This window comes from Astyanax mexicanus, chromosome 12 (assembly GCF_023375975.1).
Source record: "Astyanax mexicanus isolate ESR-SI-001 chromosome 12, AstMex3_surface, whole genome shotgun sequence".
Classification (NCBI taxonomy): Eukaryota; Metazoa; Chordata; class Actinopteri; order Characiformes; family Acestrorhamphidae; genus Astyanax; species Astyanax mexicanus.
Window position 1 is genome coordinate 22,373,871 of NC_064419.1, and position 26,278 is coordinate 22,400,148.

The 26,278-nt window shown below is 38.2% G+C and overlaps 1 protein-coding gene across 2 annotated transcripts; it reads right to left on the reverse strand.

Annotated features, from left to right (window-relative positions):
- Window positions 1-401: 401 nt before the first annotated feature.
- Window positions 402-25,710, reverse strand: prlhr2a (prolactin releasing hormone receptor 2a). Of its 2 annotated transcripts, none has more exons than XM_007260142.3 (3): window positions 25,617-25,710; window positions 9,301-9,812; window positions 402-4,819 (listed from the first exon to the last, which is right to left on the reverse strand). In XM_007260142.3, exons 2-3 carry the CDS (start codon window positions 9,774-9,776, stop codon window positions 4,177-4,179), a joined length of 1,119 nt encoding a protein of 372 aa, XP_007260204.3. In that variant the 5' UTR covers window positions 9,777-9,812; window positions 25,617-25,710; the 3' UTR covers window positions 402-4,176. The 2 variants fall into 2 exon arrangements, with proteins under 2 accessions (XP_007260204.3, XP_049342136.1); XM_049486179.1 differs by lacking the exon at window positions 25,617-25,710 and adding an exon at window positions 22,998-23,198.
- Window positions 25,711-26,278: the final 568 nt, after the last annotated feature.

The window sequence follows — 26,278 nt, forward strand, 5'->3', positions numbered from 1 at the left end:
AGCAATTTCCTGAAGTGGCCTAGCCAGTCTCCAGACCCTATAAAATCCTATGAAACCTATATAACCTCCTTTGGAGGAAGCTGAAACTCAATGGATGCCCAACGACAGCCCCGAAACCTGAAAAATCTAGAGAAGATCTGTATGGGCCAAAATCCTGGGCAAAAGCTGCAGTAGGTGCAAACTTTGTCAAGAATTACAGGAAACCCCTAACCTCTGCAACGGCAACAAACGTTTCTGCATAAGGGGAGAGAACTCTTGAGAACTTGTGCTAGAGAACAGCTTCTGCTTTGATAAACATACAGTATGTAGGACTGAGAAACAGGAAAGGAGATAGGATACACAGTTTGGTGGTGGGATGAAGAAAAAATGCTCTAGGAGACAAAAGAGATGGAGATACACTCTCAGGAAAAAACAACATGGGGCATATTTTTATTAGATTCTGTTAAAGTTTTGACAGGTTGTACCTTGGTAGGTAAAAATATAATATAATTAATTAATTCATAGTCTTTCGAACATAGTATTGTGAAGAGGAATGTGAATCCATTCAGTATTACATTTGAAGGTGATTGTGCTGTCTATGACATCCCCAAAACTCTAAACATCCTCACGCCTTAGCACATTCCAAATGATGAGCAATGTGGTGTTTTGAATTGTCTTGCAAGAATATCAGTTTTTAAAGAGTGTCCTCCAGAACAGAAGGAACAGATCCAACACCTCAAACAACACCTAAAAAAACATCAAAAATACAACAGGTTGGCAGTGTTTTTTTTTTGTTTTTTTTTGTTTTTTTTTTGGTTGGTTGGTTTTTGGAATGTCATACTAAAGTGCAGATGCAAATGTCCTTATGATGCTTTGTATTCAATGTGCTCAAAGAAGGATTTTAATTACAAGACTCTGGGTTCTGCAACAGGGTCGCAACAAAAGAGAAAAGCAGATTCACAGTTGTTTCTTTGAACAGATACTTTCATGAAAAATACAATCCGTAGATCTCCGTTTGAAAATTTTATCTGCAAAGTGAGCAAGAGCTACTTTGAAATGGGTTTGACACACTTCAGATATTTTTCGGATATGAGGCATTGCCGAAATCCATTTAATGTTCCCCAAACTCAGAGATCTTCACAGTCATTAGAGAATATTAAATCTCCATTTGTTTTGTGTGGAAACAGTCTTCAAAGTTCAATGATTTCAAGGAAACAGACACTTCAAAAGAATGCTCCAACCGTTTGTAGTGCCGTTCTTAGCTGGAGAGATCGCTTCTGATGAAAAACGAGAGAATAAACGTAATGGGTCTGTTTAGTCATCTTTGCACTTCATCTTCTCTTCAGCTAGTATACAGGCCTTTGGGCTAGTCCTTCAGTTCCTTGAGTCACACAAGTCAAATGATGAGCCCAATGCAAATCAGATAAGTATCTACATCAGCAATCACCAACCCTGATCCGGGAGAGATACTCTTCTGCAGATTACGCACATCAAGCATAGAATTAGGACCACCGCCTTGTTTCTACACCCGTTAGAAACACAATTTTTTTTAACTCCACAGAGTACACTTTGTAGTCCCTTTGTAGTCCCTTTGCTATAATTACGAATTGTAGTCCTTTTGCTTTTTTCTCTACATATTATATTAACCTCCTTTCACCCTGTTCTTCAATGGTCACATTGCTACTCTAATGAAGCAACAACAATTATAAGTTGATGCTACTTTATGAACATAAGCAAACTAGGATGCACCAAGACAACCTTTTAAAAATTAAACAGATCTGCATAAAGTTCAGTAAAGGATGTCATTCACAAGCCCTTTCAGATCGAACCTGGACTATATTTTCTGTAAGCTCTGCATGTTTATCTTGTTGTTCATCATGCAAGCTTTTGTGTTCTTCAGCCTCTTCATGCTTGTATATTTGGATGATTTGATTTGTTGCTCAAAGAAGCTCAGCAGAGATTGTTCAGCCTAATTTTTAAGAATGTGACAATGCAAACTATTGATGTGTCTCTGATTAAACAGTTTACGCAGCATTGCACAAATTGTTCTTTAATGGTGAGGAATAGGGATGCATGAATACCGATACCATGCTAATGTACTCTCGTACTCGCCAACATGCAATACCTAGTGCATATTACCTAGTGCATATTGCTACTCTAATGAAGCGACAACTTTTGTTTCCAACAAATTCATCGCTCAAGTCAAAATGATCCCAAAGTCCCAGATCCACAGCATGGGAGATGAAAATTCATAAAATACGGGTCTCGCATCTCGTTTCAAATCTCGACTTGCAGCTTGTATCTTCCCTCACACTGTCGCCAAGACCAGTAGCAGTTCCATGGCGCTTGCGGATTACAAGCTCAGATCTCCAAGGGTCTACTGAACCTTGAATTCAACTAATTCATACATCCAACATGCAGTCCACAGGCAGTAAACAAACAGTGGTAAAAAAGTGAAATTTACTTCAATACGTCACTTACTCAGCCTCTCCTAATATTTATTTCCTGAAAGTCTCATCCGATTGGCTCATCCGAGTGGTTTTTGTGTGACATGATAACGCTGGAGAAATTAGCATGCGTCCATAGAATAAAACTAATCTCGAGTTTTTTTTGTCTAAGCATAATTTCTGAATTGTATAGCCTATCTCACCACATTCAACTGATCATGAACTCCTATATGCAGTAATTAGATGAGATGGATAATTGGTGGGATTGATTGGAGGTTGGTGCTTATGTTTACTGAAAGGTAGCTCTTCAGAAGCAGAGTTGTTGACCCCTGATCTACACTGATTGACCAACCGGATCCATTCAAGGCCAGTAACTCCAGAAATCAATGAGACGTTTCTATATAATGCACTACACTAATAACTACACTGTTACAAAATGCTTTTGGTTGCTTAATTCTAAGTAGGTATCGGCAAGTACAAAAATGTATGTACTCGTACTTACAAAAAATGGTATTGATGCATCCCTAGTCAAGACCCCACAGAACCACCACAGAGCAGGTGGTCCAGAGCTTTATTTGGGTGGTGAATAAGAACTTGAGTGGCACTGGCATGTGGTGGTGTTGTGTTGTGTTGTGCTGGCATAAGTGGATCGGAGACAGCAGTGCTGCTTGAGTTTTTAAACATCTAAATTTCCTTTGTACAGTGTCCTATGGGGAGCATCCCGAACAGTGTTGTGCTGCAACAGATTCAGAGCATTATGACACTTGACATTACGTCTACAAGGTAGAGCAAATAGGCAGTAGGAGTGTCTAATAGAGTGAGTGAACAGTAAATGAACACATGCTAAATGAACACCAGCACTACTGCTGCATCTAATGAACTCATACTAGAACACACACTAACACCTCATACACCATCGCCATGCCAGTACAGTCACTGCAGTGCTGAGAATAAATGACCCACCACCCAAATAATAGCTGCTCTGTGGTGGTCTATCCTGTGGAGCCCAGCCATTGAAGAACAGAGTGAAAGGAGAATAATAAAGTATGCAGAGAAACATACAGTATATATATTCAGGCATCCAGCTCAAGTCAGATTTATGCCATATCCTAGACAGTATCCATATGAAATCTCTGTTTTTTGAAATCCGTTTGTGGTTCGGAGGTGGTTTGAAATGTGATTATGAACAGATGAGATTACAGAACGCCCACGTCAAATCCAGAGTGTCGAAAAATCCCTTTTCATCTCTCCTGCTTCCGCATAAAAAAGCTTCACCACCAGTATTGCGACTGATTCCTGCATCATAGTCTGCAGAGCAACCCATGCAGACAGGTCTGGTCTGAACTCTTGCAAGTAACAGTGTGAACAGACAGACTCAACAGACTTGCTATGAGAAGCAAATCCAATATGTCTGCCGTCGGAACATAGCCTAACCCACCACATTCAACTGATCAAGCACTCCTGGAGGCGGTAATTAGATGAGTAGATGGGTAATCAGATGGAATTGATTGAGAATTGAGGTGGGAGCTGACGTCTTCTGGAAGGTAGCTCTCCAGAAGCAGAGTTGTTGACCCCTGATCTACACTGATTGAACAACCGGATCCATTGAAGGTCAGTAAATCCAGACATCCATGAGACGTTTTTCTCCGTTCCAGAAGTCTCAAACCAACTTCAGTCAAACTTCCTTGGCTGTCCCCTGGTTCTGGTTCTATTTTGCTGTCTGCATTTGCCCCACTCTGGGCTACTTCTGTCAGAGCACCACGCTTGCGGTGGCACAGTTATTGGCAGGTATTCCGATACCAATCCGTTGGTGGCACGTAAACATCTTCCGCAGTTCCGCTCGGAAACGGTCGTGCAGCCAAGCGTACAAGAATGGGTTGCAGCAAGATGAACTCATAGCACACAGATGACACAGCAGCTGGATGAGCAGGAAATAGCGCTTATCGATCAGGTTGATATCGATATCTCGCAGGACGTTGAAGACACTAATGGGCAGCCAGCAGACTGCAAAAGCTGCCACCACCAGCGACACCAGCCGGAAGGTCTTCCGCTTCCGTGCTCGCTGAGCTTCCGCCTGGCTTTGCGTGCGGTGCCCAGGCACCACGCAGTTGCGAAGCTTGACGGAGATGCACAAGTACGAGATGCAGAGAGCGGAGAGAGGGAGTACGTAGGTGATGAAGAGCGTGCTGTATGCGTACGCCAGTCGCTCACGTTCCTGCCCCATCCAAAACTCCTCGCAGATCGTGAAGCCTTCATCTTTGAACTCCACATGGTAGGTGTGGGCCACAGCTGGAGCCACCAGGCCACAGGAGAGGATCCAGATGCCGGAGAGGAGGTAAGCACAGGCCAGCACAGAGATCCGCTTCTTTAGAGGGTGGACCGTAGCGTAGTACCTAAAAGGTAAAAGAATAGGTGGATTTAGAGCAAGTTTAAGTCGAGAACAGAGTCTGAACTAAGGTTTAAATGTGTGTGTGTGTTAATTTTTTGACCCTCCTGTTATGTTCATTTGTCAGAAACAGCAATGGTGTTCCCGGGTCAATTTGATCCAATTAATATCCAAAATAATAATTATCCAATATAATAATTATTTTTAAAAATCCAACCAAGCAGTGTGAATATTTTATTACTAACTAAATTGCTAATTATTCTATCAATATTTAGTGCAATGGTGTCCTTACCTTTAACAGACAATGGTTCAATTAGGATAATCACTGTTTTTTAAAAATAATAATAAAAAAAGACATGTTCAAACTTTTTTTAATGTTTCACTACTTTACTACTTTTACAAGAGCAACATTTTAGACATAATAGCTTTACATAACATTAAAACATATCATAGAATTTTGTTTTTGTTTATTGCAGAGGTTTATGTTCGTTACACTTATTAAGGCAAGCAGAAGACGTTTTGTACTGAAAAAATACTTTTAACTATTTTTGCTAGATCTTTAAAACGGGTCAATTTGACCCGTAACATGACAGGAGGGTTAATTAGATTTAGTCTGGTTGGTATTTGGTTTCACGTTGCAGGTTAGTAAGTGGACTACAGAACTTTCCTACAGTGGCAAGAAAAACTTCAACAGAAGAAAATATGCCTTCTGGAGAGTCCTGAACTCAACTCAATTGAGATGCTGTGGCATGACCTCAAGAGAGCGATTCACACCAGATATCCCAAGAATATTGCTGAACTGAAACAGTTTTGTGAAAAAGAATGGTCTTAAATTCCTGATCTGCAACTACAGGAAATGTTTGGTTGAGGTTTTTTCTGCCAAAGGAGAGTCAACCAGTTATTAAATCTAAAGGTTCACATACTTTTCATACATCTCCTTATACTTGACACTGATTGGTTTGTAGAATGTTGTCAGTTTAGTTAGTTGCCTTTTCCAGGTGTTGTGCCGAATTCTGCCTTCCAGACAGAGACAACAGCATCCCTCGACGTCCTTTAATTTTGTCCTTAGTCCAAACCACTATTTGGTTGGACCAATTTTGGTCCTTTGATCCAGACCGTGGATCCCAGAGGCACCTTTTACAACTGCTATTTTAGTTCAGATCAAACTGAGAAGTCTGAAAGTCAAACCTTTCAAACATTTTAGATGTGAAAGCCATCTTAAATAGGATTTATATCGCTGAAGGAGATCTGGGACTAATGTCTAAAGGCTAATGTCTTTACTGTGACGTGTCCTTCCCGCAAAAGTTTGTCATAGTGAAGGCATGTTGTGTTAAAGACATTTTTGACACAATCTTCAACGCTTCAGTATCAAGGAGATCACCAGCTGTCAGACTGAGGACACTGCAGACTCGTCTTATTCAACTTGAGCCACGAATCTATTTGGAAATTGAAGTATCTCCTCAAGGAAACATAAACCAACCAGCAGATACACTGTATGTTTAAATATTTGTGGACACCCCTTTAAATTAATGCACCCATTGCTACAGTGGGTCTCCAAAGATACTCTCTACAATGGGAGCAGAAAACGCGAAGAGGATCTGAGCAACATTTAGCAACAAGAACTTCAGTAAGGTCGAGATGCTTATGATTTTTACTCCCCAACTCATCCTAAAAGTACTCGATGGATCACCATCATTCCAGAGACCACACTTTCACTGCTCCACAGCTTAGTGCTGGGGCTATTTATACCTCTTGAGTCCTCACTTGGCATTAGATGTGGTGCCAACAAGATCCTGTTCAATTTCTTCAGATAGTCTTATTCTATTCTCTATAAGGACAGCTGTATGTGTGCACTTGCACATCTGTGTCAGCAATGGGCAGAGGTGGACTATAGACTATAGAGGCTATGGAGCCTCTAAAAGGACATGGTGTATTTTTTTAGATATAAAAGTATAAAAGCATTAGTTACTGAGCTCCAGATACTATGTAGTGTGCACCAGTTAAAATGTGGTGAGCACCACATACTATGCGATGAGCTTCAGAAACTTTGTAGTGAGCAACATATACTATGTAGTGTGTGCCAGTTACAATGTAGTGAGCACCAGATCCTAAGTGCTGATAAGCACCAGATACTTAGTGTGATGATTGGAAAAATAGGATAACATTGTTCACACTGTTCACTGGGTCACACAATATATGGTGCTCACCACATAGTATCTGCTGCTCACTAAATACTATCTGGTGCTCACCACTTAGGATCTTTTGCTCACCACTTGTTATCTGCTGCTCTCTACTTACGTTCCGGTGCTGACCACATAGTATGTGGTGCTCACCACATACTGTAGTATCTAGTGCTCTTGTACTCACTGCTAAGTATATGGTGTTCACCGCATAGTATCTGGTGCTAACCACCTACTGTAGTATCTAACCACATACTGTGGTATCTGTTGCTCACCACATAGTACATGGTGCTCACCTCTTAGGATCTTTTTCTCACCACTTAGTATTTGATGCTCAAATCAAAGTACCTGGTACTCACTTCAAGTATCTGGTGCCCACTACACAGTATCTGGTACTCATTACATAGCATCTGGTAATCACCACTTAGTCTATGGTGCTCACCACATACTGTAGTATCTAGTACTCACCACATAGAATCTGGTGCTCACCTCTTAGGATCTTTTGCTCAGCACTTAGAATCTGGTGCTCAACTCAAAGTGTCTGGTACTCACTACGAATAACTGGAGCTCACAACATAGTCTAAGGTGCTCATCACATAATATCTGGTACTCACCACTTAGTCTATAGTGCTCTCCATATAATGTCTGGTGCTAACCACATACTTTAGTATTTGGTGCTCATCACATAGGATCTGGTGCTAACTACATACTGTAGTATCTGGTGCTCACCATATAGTATCTGGTGCTCACTACTTAGAAACTTTTGCTCACCACTTAGTGCATGCTGCTCACTACATACTATTTGGTGCTCACCACTTAGTATCGGTAGACGAATCCAACACAGAACAGCATCCTATTTACTCTACTGTAAAGGGGACACTTTTGGGACACTGTCTAGTATGGGTTACATCGAAGAGACTTAACTCCACCCTTGTCTCCGGAAGAGACAGAAGGACACTCATAGATGGGCACTTACTAAAACCCAATAAGACATTATCCACAAGATAAGGAGCTCACAAGATAAGGAGTCAATAAGGCACTTTATCTCATTTGTGTCATTCTAGAGGGAACTTTAGCAATGTTTCTTTTAAGGAGAACTTCAGTGTAAAATGGACTTTGGATGTAGTAAATCATGATAAAAAGTAATTACCTTTGTTGAATAGCCCTCTTCCATTCTCCTGCAGCTTTCTGAGATCAAGTAATTTTGTGCTTTTTGCCCAGCACTCTTTACAACAGCCACTTTGGGGCATATTTTGCACTTTTAAAGTTATTAATGCATCGTTTTAAGGAGGTGTGGAGCTACTTTGAGCCTGGATAACGGTGTAAAAAACAATTTATTGGGGCAAAATATGCCCTGAAGCGGCTCTTGTACAGAGTGCTGTGCAAAAAGCACAAAAATACTTGATCTTAAAAAGCTGCAGGAGAGCGGAGATGGACTATTCAACAAATGTTAGTACTCTTTATCATGTTTTACTACATCCAAAGTCAATTTCACACCGAAATTCTCCTTTAACCTTTTGCTTGGTGTGCCATTTTGATTTCTCCTAGATATATGTTTGGGGTTAGTAGGACTTAACATGTATAAAAACTATACTTTTTAATACTTTTGTACTCATTTTCGCATATGGGAACAGTAGTTTATTTTAACATTTTAAAAATTATTCTTTCCATTTGGGATCAGAAGGACCCAAATATTGAAAGAAAGTATTTGTATCTTTCTACAGTAAGTAAACAAACTTATATTTAAACTTATCTTGAATGGCTGTAGAAACTTTTGACTGGGATTCCCGCCATCTTGTTTTCAATCAATTGAGTTGTAATTTTGTCATGTAACCACTAAAAGTTTGGGTCGCTGTTTAAAAAGATAATCAGTATCATGGTGCAGAGAAGCAGAAATGTAATGTCCCCATATGAGGACGCAGGGTCTCGAAGGCTTCCATGCCCCCCACTTTGAGTCTGCCACTGGCTATGAGTGCAATTTAAAGTAGATGAATATACAAATATTTTGACGTCTGGTGTAGATGATTCCTCTGTAACTTTCCTGACATTTCCTCTGCTCTGACTGTCCAAATAAGCCCACAATTACATACATCATATAAATGTATGAGAAAACTTTCAGAGCTGCACGCTGGAGGCTGTCTGCGTCTACAAGTCTGAAAACCTGAAAGCCTCACAGAATTGGCAGGTTATTTGCCTCGGCTGTAATTGCGTAGAATTTGAATTGATAGCGATGCAAATCTATTACCATAGTAATAACTGGCATGTGCCTTCCTTGAGTTGACGTCAACAAAAAACGAAAGTCACTCACCTATCCACCCCAATGGCGGTTAGCGTGAACACAGACACGTACACAGTCACCGGCTGAATGAGAAACACCAGATAGCACATGAATCTTCCAAACACCCATCCTCGAGGATTGAAGGCGTACGCCAAGGTAAAGGGCACGCAAGTGGCGCACATCAGCATGTCTGAGAAGGCCAAGTTCCCGATGAAGAAATTAGTCACGTTGTGCATCTTCCTCGTGTGGCAGATGACGTACAGAAGCAAATAGTTTCCGAACACTCCAACCAGCACGACCAGAGCATAACACGGAATGATGAGCGGTTTGAACGACTGGAGAAGCTCCACCCCAACGAACTGCGGACTTCTTTTCACAGTGACGTTAGTCGACTGTACCGCCACCTCGTATATCCGCCCGGCGCTGGAGTTCTCCGTGGAAAGGTTACCTACGCACCAAGCAGGAAAGCTGGGCTCGCTCGGCCATCCGCTACCACTTCCCTCCATCGTTAAACGTCGGAGGTCAGCCTCAATGACCAAGTGCTGCAGAGAGGAGGAAGCAAGAGAGACATGTGTTTAGTTAGCAAATTAAAACTCTAAGGACATTCAGTGCACGGCTCGATTTCTCAGCTGACAGATGGCTTCGGAAAGACCCGACGAAAAAACTGAGAAGCCAGAAGACTCTGCTGTGGGTGGATGATGGCTTCGGGTGCTAAAGTGTGCTGAAAATTTCACACTCACAGCCTCTATGAATTTTCACAACTTGTTGAAACATGTTGAAGTTAAATTATCTAGGGGTTGGGTAACAGTAGCTTTGAATTGACTTTAATGGATATCAACACAAAATAATTTACAGTATAATACTGTATTATTCACTGGATTTTTTTTTATATCTAGTTTAAGTCAACTGGGTTTAATGTAAATTTTGTTTCCAGCCCCTGCTGTCATGAATAATTCAGCCCAAAGCAGTCAGAATGATACAGTGTGTGTGTGTGGCGTACTGGATACTAATACACTTAAGGCACTCCATCAACAAGAGTCCATGGGAAAGAATGCTAAAATTACACATGATTCAAATACAAATGATGCTCTGGATAGGAGCAGCAGATTTGCCAGATTTGGGGAGTGCACGACTTATAGTTGTCCTGTGACAGATTCTCCTTCTCAACTGAGCTGTGGATTTCTGCAGCTCCTCCAGAGTGACCATGGGCCTCTTGGCTGTTTCTCTGTCAGTTTGAGTGGACAGCCATGTCTTGGTAGGTTTGCAGTTGTAGAACACAATTTCCATTTTTGAATGATCAAATAAACAGTGCTCTTTCGCGTCACAATTATGTGCTACTTTGTGTTGGTTTATCACTTAAAAATCATATTTAATTTCAACTCAAAGGTGGTTAGAGAAAGTTTAAAATGATAAAGTGACAGCATTGTGCAGAGTTTTAAAGTTTTACTGTAGTAAATTCCAGCTCACAGAAGCAGAGGTGGAAAGTAATGATTTACATTTACTCAAGTTACTGTAATTGAGTAGATTTTATGAGTAATTTGTAATTTTTAAAGTAGTTTTTAAAATAGGTAATTTTACTTTTACTCAAGTACATTTTGACACAAGTAATTTACTTCGCTAACTATGTAACTTTTACTCAAAGTACATTTTAAATTGAGTACTTTTTTACTTTTACTCGAGTAGATTTTTAGATGGGTACTTTTACTTTTACTTGAGTATAATTTTAGCAAAGTAAAGGTACTTTTGCTTAATTAAAATTTTTCAGTACTTTTTCCACCTCTGCACAGAAGCAGATTCCACTATATCACATATACAATAATCATTATGATTACAATAACAAAAAAAAAACTTGTACAGAATTTTTTTAGGTTCTTCAGGTATGCTATCAAATGAAAGGCCTGACTCTGCATTAGACTGTACAGCGCTCTCTTCTCTGTTCTCTGACCCATAATAAATGCCAGCGTGAATGTTCTAGTTATTTGAGTCATCGCTACAGTAGTACGCATTTGTTTTGCAATTTTCTTTGTAATGCTAATGAGTTTTCATTTTCTGCTTTGCCATTGTGAAGTGAGTAATCGGCACAGAGTTAAAGTGAAAATGCTATCCAGGCCCTCATGAAACAACCACGCAAAAATTAATATTGCCTTTTCTTTCTCGGATAGCCTCTTCTGTTGAGTTTGTTATGGCTAATAAAGCTTTAGAAAAACTGCGTAAAGAATCTGTTGCTCAAGCAACTAGCATATTGTACCTTACAGTAAATGCCTGCTTAAATCACACATCTTTTGTTAATGTGAAGTCTGTTCTCATTTTGGCCTAATAAGCAATCATGCGCACTCATTTTAAACCGGAACAAACGAGTGTTATTCTCTGTTCCTTGTGCTGAAGAACATGAGAAGGAAAAGATGCCCTCAGGGTGCTGTCAGGTTCCTCTGATGGACACATTACGGTTTCAAGCTTGGAACTCAGTGCTGCACTGAAGCTGAATCCAAATGTGCTTTATAAGGCTGACATAAGAAACACTGAGGACACAGAGTACTAAGCCTTTGTTGTCAGGTGCAAATTGAACCTTGCCTCAGTGTCTGTTTGCAAAACTGCCACATGAGCCTAAACATACATGACAGCAAACCTGCACATGATTGTATAAGCTGCGTGACAACAGTGATAAGCTGTGTGTAATTTAGTCTCATAAACTCACCGGTCAGAGGTCTGAGATGAAGTTGTTTAAGGCAGGGTTAGGTTAGAAAAACATATCCCTAGCTTTGAGCATCCCAAGGAGCACTGTTCAATCCATTATACAAACTAAAACTGCAAACCTAGCAAGACATGACTGTCTACCCAAACTGAGAGATCAAGCAAGAGGAGCACTGGTCATGAGATCAATGGTCACTCTGAAGGAGCTGCAGAAATCCACAGCTCAGATGGTAAAATCTGTCCACAGGACAACTATGTTAAGTCATGCACTCCACAAATTCTGTGGTGCAAACCAAACTGTGACTTCCATGCAGGGGCGTAGCAGCAAATTCTTGGCCCTGTACACTCTCAATGTCAGTGGGCCCCTATCCATGCCAGTACACAAAGAACTGGAACAAATCAGGATTTTCATGGGCCCCTCTCTCTACTTGGGCCCTGGGTACTTAGGTCCACTTTTCCCCCCACTACCACACCCATGCTTCCATGTACAGTTTAACATCTTGTTTAAAAAGTCATTCAAAGTGGTTTTGTGTGAACGTCTCTGTTGTAAAGAAACCCAGAGTGAGAAATATTTAGTTTAAAGCTCCCATAAACTTAGTTACAGATATGTATTACACATAATGTTATCAAACTCGTTGCATATTGCTTAAGACAATATTTAAAGATGCATTGTCAAATCAGGTGTCAAAAAAAACACCTGCAAGTTGTTGTATGGCAAAATAGACTTTAAAGATAATTTAAAGTTAATTTTCAATTTTTTTCGTAGACATATCAACTCCTAGATCCATTCACTGTTGATGTAAAACTAAAATTATTTAGCAAAAATGCTATTGTGGGATTTTCTAATACACCCCATGATGTAGGCAATAGGACAATAGTCTGTCTAAAGTTAAGAAGAGATTAATATGCCAAATTCTGACTGATTAAACCAGACCTCTCTCTGACTGCACAATCACTAGACTACGATGAATAAAAATGGTTTAATTAAGCACAGGTTTCAGAGGAACTTGAAAAAGGCTGGAATGTATCAGTTTGTTCTTAATATTGTGAGGTGAAATAAAGCAGATCAAATCTGAGATATCAAACATACATGCACTTCAGATGTTCTCTAAAGAATTGTCTGAAGTGTGATCACACAATGTGCAGAAAAATGATCTACTAAGAGAAACTACAGCTTGTTTTTCACATATTGCTTGTGCTGTATCTCTCCAGCACTTTATCTGCTTGATACTCTGTGGGTTATGACATGATAATGGAACTATTGTGGGTCTCTTAAAAGCATATGTGGCAGCTAAGAACATAGATAAGCACAAAAAAAAACAACATATAACAACAAAAAAAGAAGAAAAAAAGAATTAGTACAGTGGAGTGTTATATAGCCAGGGGGGATAAAAACACTTGCTATTTAAAGCAGAGGTATTGTTTAAAACAAGCAACATTTTCTGAACAGACCAGTAGTGCATTTCCCTACACATTTTAAGGCTAAGTACTACTTAAGCTAGTTTTGTTTTTTATATTTGCAAATGTATAAAATATATTTAAAAAATATTTCAAATATGTATATTTATGTTGATTTTATTTTGCAGGAAATTTTAATACATATTTATATACATAAACCATGCTTTTTCATATACTGAGCTTTTTAGCATACAATTATTTAATTCACTTGAAATTTCACTTGAAACGAACATTATTAATTTTAATTTACCTCTGTAATGTAATTCAAGGAATCTGTAACAATACTATATTTGCAACACTGTATTGATAAGTTCAGATTTATGTTGATATATATGTTTGTTTAGGTGTAGGTTTATGTTCAAGTGTAGGTTAGGTTTAGGTTGATGTTTATGGGTAGAAGGTTAAGTTTAAGTTTATGTTCAAGTATAGTTTAGGTTTAGGTTGAAGTTTAGGGGTAGTAGGTTAAGTGTAGGTTTGAGATGTAGGTTAAGTTCAGGTTTAGGTTCAGTAGTAGGTGAGACTTAGGTTAAGGGTTTAGAGGTAGAAGGTTAAGTTTAGGTTTGAAGTGTAGGTTTAGGATGAGATGTAGGTTAAGTCTAAGGTTAGGCTGTAGTTTACATTTAGGTTTAGGTGTTGTAGGTTACATTTAGCTATGAGGTGTAGGTTAGGGTTAAGTTTAGGTTCAAGTGTAGATTAAAATTAGGTGAGGTTAAGATTAGGTCTAAATTTATTTTGAGTTGCAGGTTAAGTTTAGGTTTAAGGTAAGCTGTAGTTTACATTAAAGTTCGAGGGTTGTAGGTTAAGTTATGTTTGGGGTAGTAGGTTAAGTTTAGGTTTGGGGTAGTTGGTTAAGTTTAGGTTTGGGGTGGTAGGTTAAGTTTAGGTTTGGGTAGTAGGTTAGGTTTAGGTTTAGGGTAGTAGGATAAGTTTAGGGTTGAGGTGTAGTCAAGTTTAGGCTTAGGTTGAGGTGTAGGTTAGGTTTAGGTGTAGTTTGTTAAGTTTAGGTCTAGATTTAATGGAAAGTTAGGTTTCTGTAGAGGTTTAGGGGTAATAGGTTAAGTTAAGGGTTGATGTTTAGGTTGAAGTGTAGTTTAGGTTTAGGTTTAGAGGTAGTAGGTTAAGTTTAGGTTGAGGTGAACATTAAGTGTAGGTTTAGTTTGAGGTGTAGTTCATATTAAAGTTTAGGTGTTGTAGGTTTATCTGTGAGGTGTAGGTTAAAGTTAAGTTTAGGTTTAAGATAATATGTAATTTACATTAAATTTTAAGGGCTGATGTTAGGTTTAGGTTTGGGTAGTAGGTTAAGTTTAGGTTCAAGTAAAAGTTCAGTTTCTGTTGAGGTTTAGGGTAGTAGGATAAGTTTACGGTTGAGGTGTAGGTTAAGTCTAGGTTTAGGTTCAGGTGTTGATCTGCAAGAAGCTATTTAGACTTTCCCATTGTACTGTGAGCTGGTGAATCCAGTCAGTGCTGTCTAAATAGTCATTCACGATCACGAATAACAACTTTTTAGGACTTTTCCTTTTTTTTAGCATCACTTAATAAATAATCTATGTGGGTTTATGTATATTTTGATTCTATGTTGAGTTCAGAATTCTCTTATTTTCTGTTTGATATGTGTTTAAAGAAATGGTAAAAGATGACCTTTGCCCTCACATTCACAGCCAGTAGGAGTGAATGTACACTTGCAGTATATAAAACAGATCTGTGTTCTATAACTAAAGAGCAAGGCTGAAACAGTGTGTTCCCTGCATCTCAGTGGTCTGCTCTTCTATTACACACTATGCCTCTCAATCACCTCAGCACATAATGCGCACTCTGAAAGCTCAGCTCTAATACACGTCACCTGACCGTATTCAGAGTCTAACAGGCTGGCCTTGAGCATGTCTTATACAAGCATCTGGCACAAAATAGGGGGCTGTCGGATTCAGACACAAAGCTGCTTTTTAGCTTCCTTCCATTCTGAAAATCTGAACATGTTCCGGTCTCGAGGGTAGAGAGCGCGGATGACCGTGGACAACATCAAAAGACCCCCAATCTTAGAAACCCACTTAACATCCCACCTTTAGTGGCTACATTTTGGCAGCGGGACAACCTAACCTTTAGCTGTTATTTGCACAGAAGCGCTTCAAAGGCTTTGTCCTGCTCAGCTTGCAGGCTCACACTTTCTCACAGTTTTTATGCGACTGTGGCATCTCAAAAGAGGCAATTCCCCTTGGCCATTCAGGAAGTTAGTTACTGTCTAGTCTGGATTTCAAGGCAACGGCATTGTCTAAACTGAAACACAGCATGAAAAAAGAGGCTTAAATGCTTCTGCCAAAACAATCACGCACAAAAAAAAACCTTGTTTCTGCCGTATAATCTCTTTCTCTCATTCTCTCATCAAGGATGAGGTCTTTCAATTAGAACATGATCTAACACCCAGTTTTTGTGTCACAAAATATCATATTATGGAGGAGTGTAGTATTTTATTTTTTAAATATCTTCATTTTTCATGCATGAGCATTTATGTCATTTAATTTTTTCTAATTAATATTTCTACACCTGGGCGGCACGGTGGCGCAGTGGGTAGCACTTCCGCCTCACAGCAAGACGGCCTGGGTTCGATTCCCGGCTGGGGCGACCCGGGTCTTTCTGTGTGGAGTTTGCACGTTCTCCCCGTGTCTGCGTGGGTTTCCTCCGGGTTCTCTGGTTTCCTCCCACAGTCCAAAGATGGCACGTTCAGACTAATTGGAACTTGATTGAAAATTGCCCCTTAGTTGTGCATGTGTCTGTTTGTCTGTCTGTGTCTGTCTGCCCTGCGATGGATTGGCGGCCTGTCCAGGGTGTATCCTGCCTTCTGCCCGATGCCTGCTGGGATAGGCTCCAGCCGGATAAAGCGGTTGACAATGAGATGAGATGAGATGAGATTTCTACACCTCACATTTCACTAATTTCATTTTCAAAACAGGTTTGTTACATAATTTTTAATTGAACTGATTTTGAGTCGCAAAGTTTTTAATCAGACAGCTAACTGCAGGCAGCAGTTAATGAATCTGCTTGGTTGTGTGAAAACGTCATGGCTGGACAGGATTCAGACATGCGCTGATGCAATTTAACAACATTATTAATTAAAGTTGGTGCACAGAGAGTAGTCAAATCGAGCAGGATCAACACCGGTAAACAGCAGAAGGAGGGAGCAAACATACCATAAACGAGAAACAGTCCAAAGGTCATACCATACAAGGCACTATGGTAGCGATACAAAACAAGGTCTGAAAGGAGAGAGCTAACACAGGCAATGAATAAACACTTTGTAGAGTGGAAAACCAACAATACTCAGTGAGGGTATATAGGAGGGTGAACAGGTGTAATCAATATTCCGGTGATGAGCTTCCTGGTAGTGCTGTGTACAGCGACATGTGATTATGAACGGGAGTGATGTCAGTGTGTGGTGCATTCTGGGTATCAGAGTCTGGAGATCGCAGGTAGAGCTGAGTGTGGGAGAGACAGGAGCGCCATTGCCACCAGGTGTGTGAGAGAAACAAACTGACGTGAGCTTCATTTTTTATCTTAATTGATTTCCTTCATCAAATACACTGAGGAGCTGAATCGAATGATCTGTTCAATGTAAAAAGGTTTGCTAAATTTGTCAGTGTATCAACCAGCATTAATATACAGCTGTCTAACAGTGTTTATTATAAGGGATGCCCTAAATATTTGGCAAGTAATAAATATTTGGCCAAAAATTGCAAAAATAGTTTAGAATTGTGAGACCAAATAGTTTAAACTGCTAGCGCTTCTAAAATAGTGTTATTGGTTATAATGGCACTGCTGAGGAAAATGTATGATAAAATAGCTAGCTAATTGAGCAGCTAGAATAGCACTTATGAAATAAATGAATAAAGAGCAAGATGATATATATATATATATATATATATATATATATATATATATATATATATATATATATATATATATATAGGCTTTAGAATGTATTAAATAATGAAAATGTATTAAATAATGAAAAAAGTGACAAATCTATTGAAAACCTGTGAAAAACATGTTTGGTATTTGGTATTTTGTCAAATATTTAATTTTGTTTGGTTTCAACTTTTTCATTTTCATATTGCTGCATTTGCTGCAGTTTATTTAATATTAATTAATTATGCCAATCAGTTGTGTCAGTTTTTTTATGGATAAACTGTATTTTACCACTAAATTCTTAAAACCAGTAAAACACTGGGAAACACTGTTAAACAGGATTGTAGGGGTTATTGGTGGGTGGTGTAAGTTTTAATTGAATGATTAAAATGACTGATATCAAAACAGCATGTAAGTCAAATGAATTCCAATATGAAAGACAAATTAGGGTTAGCTATTAGGGTTAAACATATGGTTAACATAATAAATGAAATCAAATCAGGTTTACTGTCTCATTATATAAGCACAGGTGATTTTTTTCACCAGGAGTAGCATAAAGTTATCCAAAAGCAGTGTGTAAGGCTGGTGGAGGAGAACATGCCAAGATGCATTAAAACTGTTAATAAAAACCAGGGTTATTCCACGAAGTATTGATTTCTTAACTCTAAAATAAATTCTCCAAATTACAATATTTTTATTTGGAATTTGGGATAAATGGTGTCTGTAGTTTATAGAATAAAACAACAATGTTCATTTTACTCAAACATATACCTATAAATAGTAAAATCAGAGAAACTGATGCAGAAACTGAAGTGGTATTTTATTTTTATTTCAGAACTGTTTATACCTAACTTGTGCTATACAATTTTAATTATGCTTCAAAGGACTTACATACACTACAAACATATATATTCTTTACAATGCAGTTGAAATGTATATGCTATTATCTATAAACTATGAAATATAAATGTTTACATTACTTTTACATACAGGCATTTAGGCATGTTAAATATAAACTTTTTTACATTGTATTTCCACACATATTATCTGCGAAAAGTAAAAAGATGAGTGATTTAAATAATTGGTCAGAAGGTCAAATAAACACTTAAATTTTGACAAGCTAGAATTTGTTGGTAATTATTTGTTGGTTCAGGCTTTAGAGGGTTATCATGAGCGTGAAAATTAACATGAAAACTGTACAAACTGTTCTGAAGCGGACTTCACACAAAGCTGCCTCACTGAGAGCGACTCCTTCTGAATAGCTTATTCCTGAATAGCTTATTCCTTTGGAGTGGAAACACTTTTGCATTAATATGTTGTTGTGGATAATGTGCTTTCGTGGCATGCTGAGGTGTTGCGGTTGGTTAAGTATAGAAACAGAGAAAAAGGCGTGTGGATTATATAATGCGCATTGGTCAGGACTGTTGTTATAGTGTAAACAGGCTCCCTACTGGGAATGAGCCTCTGGTCTCAGTTGGGTCCTCTCAGATTAATAAGCAGAGGAAATGTGAATATAAACTATGTGAATACATTCTGAATGTAAATGCTTTTGTCTGAGAGTAAAGAAGTCGGAGGAGAAGTTGCTGCATGCGCTTCTATGGGTTATAAGAAATCAGCCGATGCTGTACGTGCTTTCCTAAACTTACATACTGCTGAGTAGCCAAACTGAAAGCCTGGGAGATCCTATATAAATGCTAATACCGGTATTAAAATGCACACAAGCATTCACCATAAAATTAATATGAAATCCTCTAATAAACTTATGTGATTTGATTTCTTCATTCAAGCCTTCATTACCTTCCGAGCCAAAGCATGAAATGGGTTGGATATTGGCTTAATGTACTGCGGCTTCCACACGACTCTACCGTAAGCTACAGTGAAACAATCAGATCTTCCAGTTTTCTAGCTGACGGCTTCCGTGTATAGAAGTATGCTCCATCAGTCAACACTGACTCTACATGCTATCCATTTTCCAAGCCTGTTAGGACATATCTTGACTTTAATTCCAGACCTTTGCCCTGCTCTAATAAATCCAGTGGAATTACTCAGTGAATACAGAGCAGGTTCCAGGCAGCCCTGAGGGAAACTCCTGAGTGAGGGGAGTTAAGCCAGCAGGTGTTTCATTGTGAAGGCTGCAGGTTAGTAAGGATGGAGGCAGGGTGGACAACATGGTTTTCTGACCCGAAAGCAAACATCTTCCGATAGTGTCCTGGTCAAAATAAACACATCATCACATCAGAAATAGCTGTACCTAGAAGAAATTGACAAATTCCAATGATGTTTGGACAAAAAAATTAATTTTGAATAAACCAGGAACAATAAATGATTTAAAACACTGAATTAAAGTGGCAGTCTGTATTATTTTGTTTCAAAACTGAAAGCAGAAGCATTTCTAAGTGGAAGAGGGACAAAACATTGTGTTTAATGGTATCAGCGCGCTGAAATGACCCTCCCTGCTAAGCCTAATATATTCATTGTAAAACTAGGGTGTCGTTTGCTTTTCGCAGGAGTTCTTCTGGCCACATCACACATCTTTACGTACTTACGTCACATGTACAGCCTCTAAAAGAGGATCTGGCTCAGTTTTACTAATCGCGAGCGGCTGGTGGAGCAATCGAGACTTCAGAAGGGGAAACTCAGAGCTCAGTAGTTTATTCACTTATCGTAAAAAACAAAGTAATTAAAGTAAAGTTTCTGACTGAGCGTTTTCTCTCTCTCTCTCTCTCTCTCTCTCTCTGACTGAACATAACCTGGAATCGGATTCATCCACTCTGAAAGGAGACCTCATCACACACGCCAAGTTTAAAATTATTATTCCGCATGCTCTGTGCAATTACCCATTCTCACCAGAGAGGGCCCTAAATCCCACAAATCACAAAACTTAAAGACATCAGCTTTAAATATTGATATTGATAAGGGCAACTGTCATATTCATTACAATTCTTTACATTACATTTAGGTAATGCTTTTATCCAAAGCGACTTAGAATTAATTATGTACATTAGCAATAGAAGACATAGAAGTTCAAGTCAAAAACGTTTTTTTTTAGGTAGGGCCTAAAAGAGGCCGAAATCAATAGTGGGATAGAAGTGGATTCTTGTTGCTTCTGAATGCAACTAGTTTTTTTTTTTTTTTTTTTACGATGGGTGCTTGTGTTACTGACTGAAAGAATCAATGCACTTTGTTAAACATGAAATATTTATTTAGTATATTAAGCTTTTCATGTTGCTTTTTATGGCAATATTTTCACAGGAAAATGGTCTGAAACAAATGTCTGGGCATCTTGCATTATCTGTATCAGCAACACTTTCTTTTAAAACATTTGATAGTCAGCTTTTAGGTTTTCAGAAATCGTTTGTTAGCTTTAGATTTTTGGACTGTTTCACGGCTTTTATCTTTTGACATTCATCCACAATTCACCTATTGAACTTTGTTTTGTGTTGGCCTCTACCCAATCAGAGAGTGAAGATTACCCTTACTTGTTTGTTGTTACACTTGTGTTTGTGTTTATATACACCTCTCTGTTTGCTCCCACTCCTTGCGAAGTATTGCCAACTATTCTGTTGCATAGAGAGCATGTTTAACCTGTCTGTTACCAATCATTGTCTATTTACGCCCGTTTGAATTTGTTGTTTGGGTTTGAATATTTTACTGGTTTTTGACCCTGATCTGCTTTATGATTATGATGTCTATTTTGGTCGCTTTAGGTTTTGGCATATTGTGTTGTTTGCTTCTCATTAAAAATTTGATAGCTTTTATTTCTGTGAGATTCTGATCTGTCTCTTTCCTCTGGTATTTCATTAAATCCTTCCTTCCCTTTATCAGGAAAATGTTCCCCATGCTATTGCCAGCAACAAAAGCTCAAAGAATGACACATCCTTTCTAGTACTTAACAGTTGGAAATGTGCTTTTGTATGGGGGAAATTCTGCACTTTTTTTCTCCAAAAACCTACATAATTTACTGCAGCCTAAAGTTGTACAATAGAACAGTACACCACAACTTCAGAGTCTAAATCTTATGTTTTCCAGAATTGACCATTCTGTTAACTGCTATTGCTTTATTACCTCACGAACTAAGAGAAATTCTATATGAAAATGCTTTGCTATCTCTTATTAGTCTTCTCCTGCTTTGTGTGTATCAATTATTTAAATTTCCAGCATGCTAGGCAGCTGCTTAGAGGAGCACATTGTTTCTGAATGTTTGGTTAAGGTTTGTTGAGTCAGAATATTGATAAAGCTTTGCATTTTGCATCACTTGACCTTTCCTAATGATGGGTGTGGACAAGTCATAGCACTAACAACTCAATAAAGGTCAGAGATCTTGGCAAAAGCTGAATGAAAGCTCAGTTTTTTGTTTTTTTTTTTTTCGCAATTAGGGATACAAGGGAAACCAAGTAGCAACACAACCTAGCAACTACCCATCTACCTCATAGTGAGCACCTTGGATAGCACTATGGGGTAGCTTTGCAACTACGTAACAACACCATGGCAACCATCTGAGGGATCATAGCAAGCACACAGGAACTCTGCAGTTACCACTTAACAACACTATAGCCCTATCTGGATGGGATTAGTTTCTTAGGGGGTCCTGGGATAATTTTCTCTTTTACAGGTGGTCCTCTGTGATTTTATTCCCGTCCGGAACGACCATGTATGTGTTTTTCTCAGACGTCCTTTGAGAAAATTACAGGCTAAATTACCTACCGTTTTTCACTAAAATCCGTGGTAAATTTAGTCCCGTCCAGACTCACATCTCTGAGTTTCGTCACCTCGTGTTTAATAAAATAGCTATTTGTTCACTGCCACGCACCTTAATTACACTTTGGGCACATGTTTCCACGGAGACCCATGTAAAAACAACAGTGAGTGGAAATGGAGGAGCTACTGAACGCGATGTCATGTGACCGAGAAATTCAAAAACTCACTGGTCCTCCTGTTTTTGTTTTGCAGTCCGGATGGCAGAGTTTTATCATTTTATCACTGAGTAGAAGTGTAAAATATTTTTCGCAGACGTTTCCCTGAGAAACTAAGGGTTTATAGCAACCATCAGAAAAGGAGATGAAGTGAGATGGCAGTTTAACCCTTTAACAGACCAGCATTTTTCTCCATATGATATTACACACCTATATATTTAATAATTTTATTAAAGCATTACATAAAAAAGGTTCATTTTTGATGCAAAAAATTCTAACTGTAACTGTAATGTTAAATATTTTAAAAATATAGAAGTGAATCTGCAACTGTCAAAATATGATTAATAAAAATCATTCAATTGGTGATTTCCTAATTTTTTAACACTTTAAATTCATATTTTCTTGATGAAATAGTTTTCCAAACCTTTCATTTAGCTAGTTTATGTGTTTATTTTCAAACATGTAGACTTTTTTTCTCTAGTTTCCTTAGAGGAATTATTTAAGCAAGAATACACAAAAAAAACGTGTCATATTGGCACTGCTATGAGTGTATTATTGCGATTATGCCACAGTTCCATTATCACTGTTTATTATAAGATTTTAAGTTAAACAGGATGAGAAATGCAATCAGTTTGGTTATAAACACTCCACGTGTTAAAATAGTTCCATCCGCTTGTAGCTGCACTGTAAGCTCTGCATTATCTGCCATTTCAGTCAAAATTGTGGAAATCTAAGCTTACTGTAAATAAAACGAAGCACTTTACTCACCCAAATAAACGGTTTTTAGGAGAGAAATCTGTGTAGATTAAAGTCCTGTGCTCGTTTAAATGAAAGAAAATGTTTTTTTAAGAATTAAAGTTTTGTTTACTTCGGCGCCCCCAGCGGTGAGACCTACAGAATTACAAGAGTCCACCTTACATTCACCTTAAAATACCCTGTATTAACTGGAAAATATATACACTTAAGCTTTTATTATAATAATATTATAATTATTATAATAATTGTGTGGACCTCGTCTTTGCCTGCGCCGCCTATTGGAGACATGGCGTTTCTTCACTGTGCCTATGGGATCCAGCGCCCCCTAGCGGTGTTAAATTGTATCGCATTTGGTTTGTATTTGGCTGGTTATCGTTGCCTGTGTACCTGTATGTGGCGGAGTAATACATGGAGAGCTTTGAGTGTATTATACAGTGCGTTATCGCCTAATAATGTCACTCATAAAGCGCCTCTCAGCCAATCACATTGCAGGATCAGAACTAACTGTGGTATAATGCGTGTATTAAGAGTAGAGAGTGAACAGGTGAACAGCTTCTCCAGGTATCCAGAAACTCCAAAACCCTCAGAGTTTCAGAATGTAAATATCTTATTTTACCACAGAGAAAAAAAAAATATTTTTGTGTTTTCTTTACCTGTAGCCCGTATACGGATCAAGGCATGTTAAGGGGTTAAAAAGGGAGGTTGTTAGTGCTTGTGTCTTTTTTTCGCCCCCAAAATTGGCACCTCCTCAACTCCAGCCCTCTAAACACACACACACACATGCTTACACCCACATGCTCACACCCCCCCACACACACACACACACACAGTTGCAGAGACCCGGTAGTTATTGAGAGCAATAACAAGCAGTCCATTATAGCTGTGTTGGCTTGTACATCACTGTAGCCTTTGAACAGGAAAGGAGAGTGGATGTAATGAGGGGCAAAACGGCTGGAGCTTTCGTAAGAGAAAGAACACTGCTGCTCTGTTCAGTAATGACTGAGGGGTAAAATCTTAATATAATCATGTGAATAATGACGAAAGTTTATAATAAGATCAATTCCTGAGGTAAAAAAGTGGAAAGGCTTGCACAACTGTGAGATTTTGTTTACTTTAAATAAAAAAATATATATAGCATTTTAATGCTTAAAAATGAGTCAAATACTTCAATACTATAAGAAATTCCTCAGTCATAGCTGGATAACTACAGTTATCCACTTACTATAGTAAACACAGGTATTATAATTCAATCACTGTATCTGTAGCTAGATTACCACAGTTACCATAGATGATACGCAAGTGTTGCTGATGGATTACTACAGTTTGCTACAAGATACACATATGTTATCATTATTTTTATAATTTACTACAGTAAACACAATATATAAAGCTGAATTATTATAGTATATCTATGTGCTATTGCTAGATTACTGCAATGTTATAAATATGTGTTACAGCTGGATAGCACATAGTAAAAAAAATAATAATAATAATTGAATGAAGGAAATATGTGTTATAGCTGGATTATTAGAATTGAATGAAGGAAATATGTGTTAAAACTGGATTACTAGAATTTAATGCAGGAAATACATGTTAAAACTGGATTACTAGAATTTAATGCAGGAAATATGTGTTATAGCTGTATTACTATGCTACTAAATATGTTTTAAAACTGGATATCACATATTAAATATAAGTGTTACAGTTGGATTACTACAGTTTACTACTCAAGGGATATAGCTAGATTACTACAATATGCATATAAACTATATACATTCTATATATTAACTTTTACTACAGGATACACATGCTATAACAAACTTAATATTTACTTAATACATTATATATATTTACTTTTACTACAGGATACACATACTTTAACCAAATTACTACAGTACTACAGCATGCATAACTACATACAGCAAGATAACTGCAGCAAGATAACTGCAGTTTACTACAGTAAATAAGTGTTAGAAAGATCATTTTAGTTTACTGCAGTAAATGACAAGTGCAATGAACACTTTGCTGCAGCAAAACTCCAGTAAACATGTGTTCAAATTGAATTACAAGACTTTACTGCATTAAATACGTGTTATAGCTGTATGACACATAGCAAATATAAGTGTTACAGTTGGATATCTATAGTTTACTACACAAGACACAAGAGATATGGCTAGGTTACTACAGTGTGTATACTGTATATGCTATGTATGCTTATATTCTGCTACATTATAATATACTATAGGATACAGGTGCTATAACAAAATGACTACAGTACTACAACATGCACAAGTGTTATGGCACAATGACTACAGTTTACTACAGTAAATATGAGAGTTTAAGCTGGAGTCTTAAAATCTACTACAAGACACACTATACATATAGCTGAATTACTAGAGTATGTATGTAATATATAGCTAGATTATTGCAGTTTATGACTGGATACACATGTGATAACAGCGTACAGAAATGTCCAAACAAGATCACTACAGTTTTCCACAGAACATACTAGTGTTATAATTGCAATAGTACAGCGATAAATTAATATTTTATGCATGATAAACTGTTACAGATTATTAAAATGTTATATATTCATTTTAAAGCTGTCTTCAGTATCTCTGTAGCGCTCACCTGTTCTGAGATCCAGTCCGGTTCCTGTAGGGAAGCTGAAGCTCAGTTCAGTCTGTGGGAGCTGCTGATGCTACAGCACGCGCAGGATGCGAGCAGAAGGCTGTCTGTGAAACTTGTGTGCTTTTTTTCCTGCTGGAAAGCGAGGCGGGAAAATGCAGAGGAGGTGGAGCTAAAACAGTGCTCCACTCAGCAAAGCTAAGCTAACAGAAGCAGAAGAGAGGTGGTTTCTGAGTAAACACTCAGTAAAGATAATGGAAGCGTTAAAGAAACAAAGGATAGCAGGGACCTCGGTGGTCTCCACTGCTGAGCAGGTCTGATGAAAGCTTTTTCTCCATCGTATTAACCGCTGTGTTACTTTGAGGTGCCTATCTCTATGGAGAGGAATAAGTGCCAAAAGAAAAGAAAACACTTTACCATTGAGAAATGTAAATTCAATTCACATAAAAATCTCAGCCCCACCCCAATTTAGCTAGTAGGTTCTGATTGAATGATGATTTCATTTCATTTTGGCATGAATCCTGCGCTGCTCCTAGGCGAAATGCAATCCTGTGCATTGTGATTTGCTCTTGAACATTTGCAGCGCCACACAGCGGAATACAATGCTGTTGAGCTGATTTCATTTTGAAGAGGTTTGAGTGCAATTCTGACACAAATTCAGCATT

Coding starts and splice junctions, on each gene's coding strand:
- prlhr2a (XM_007260142.3), bottom strand. CDS start 9,776: ATGGAGGGAAGTGGTAGCGGATGGCCGAGCGAGCCCAGCTTTCCTGCT. Junction 4,820..9,300: donor ACCGCCATTGGGGTGGATAG/GTGAGTGACTTT, acceptor TTTACCTTTTAG/GTACTACGCTACGGTCCACC.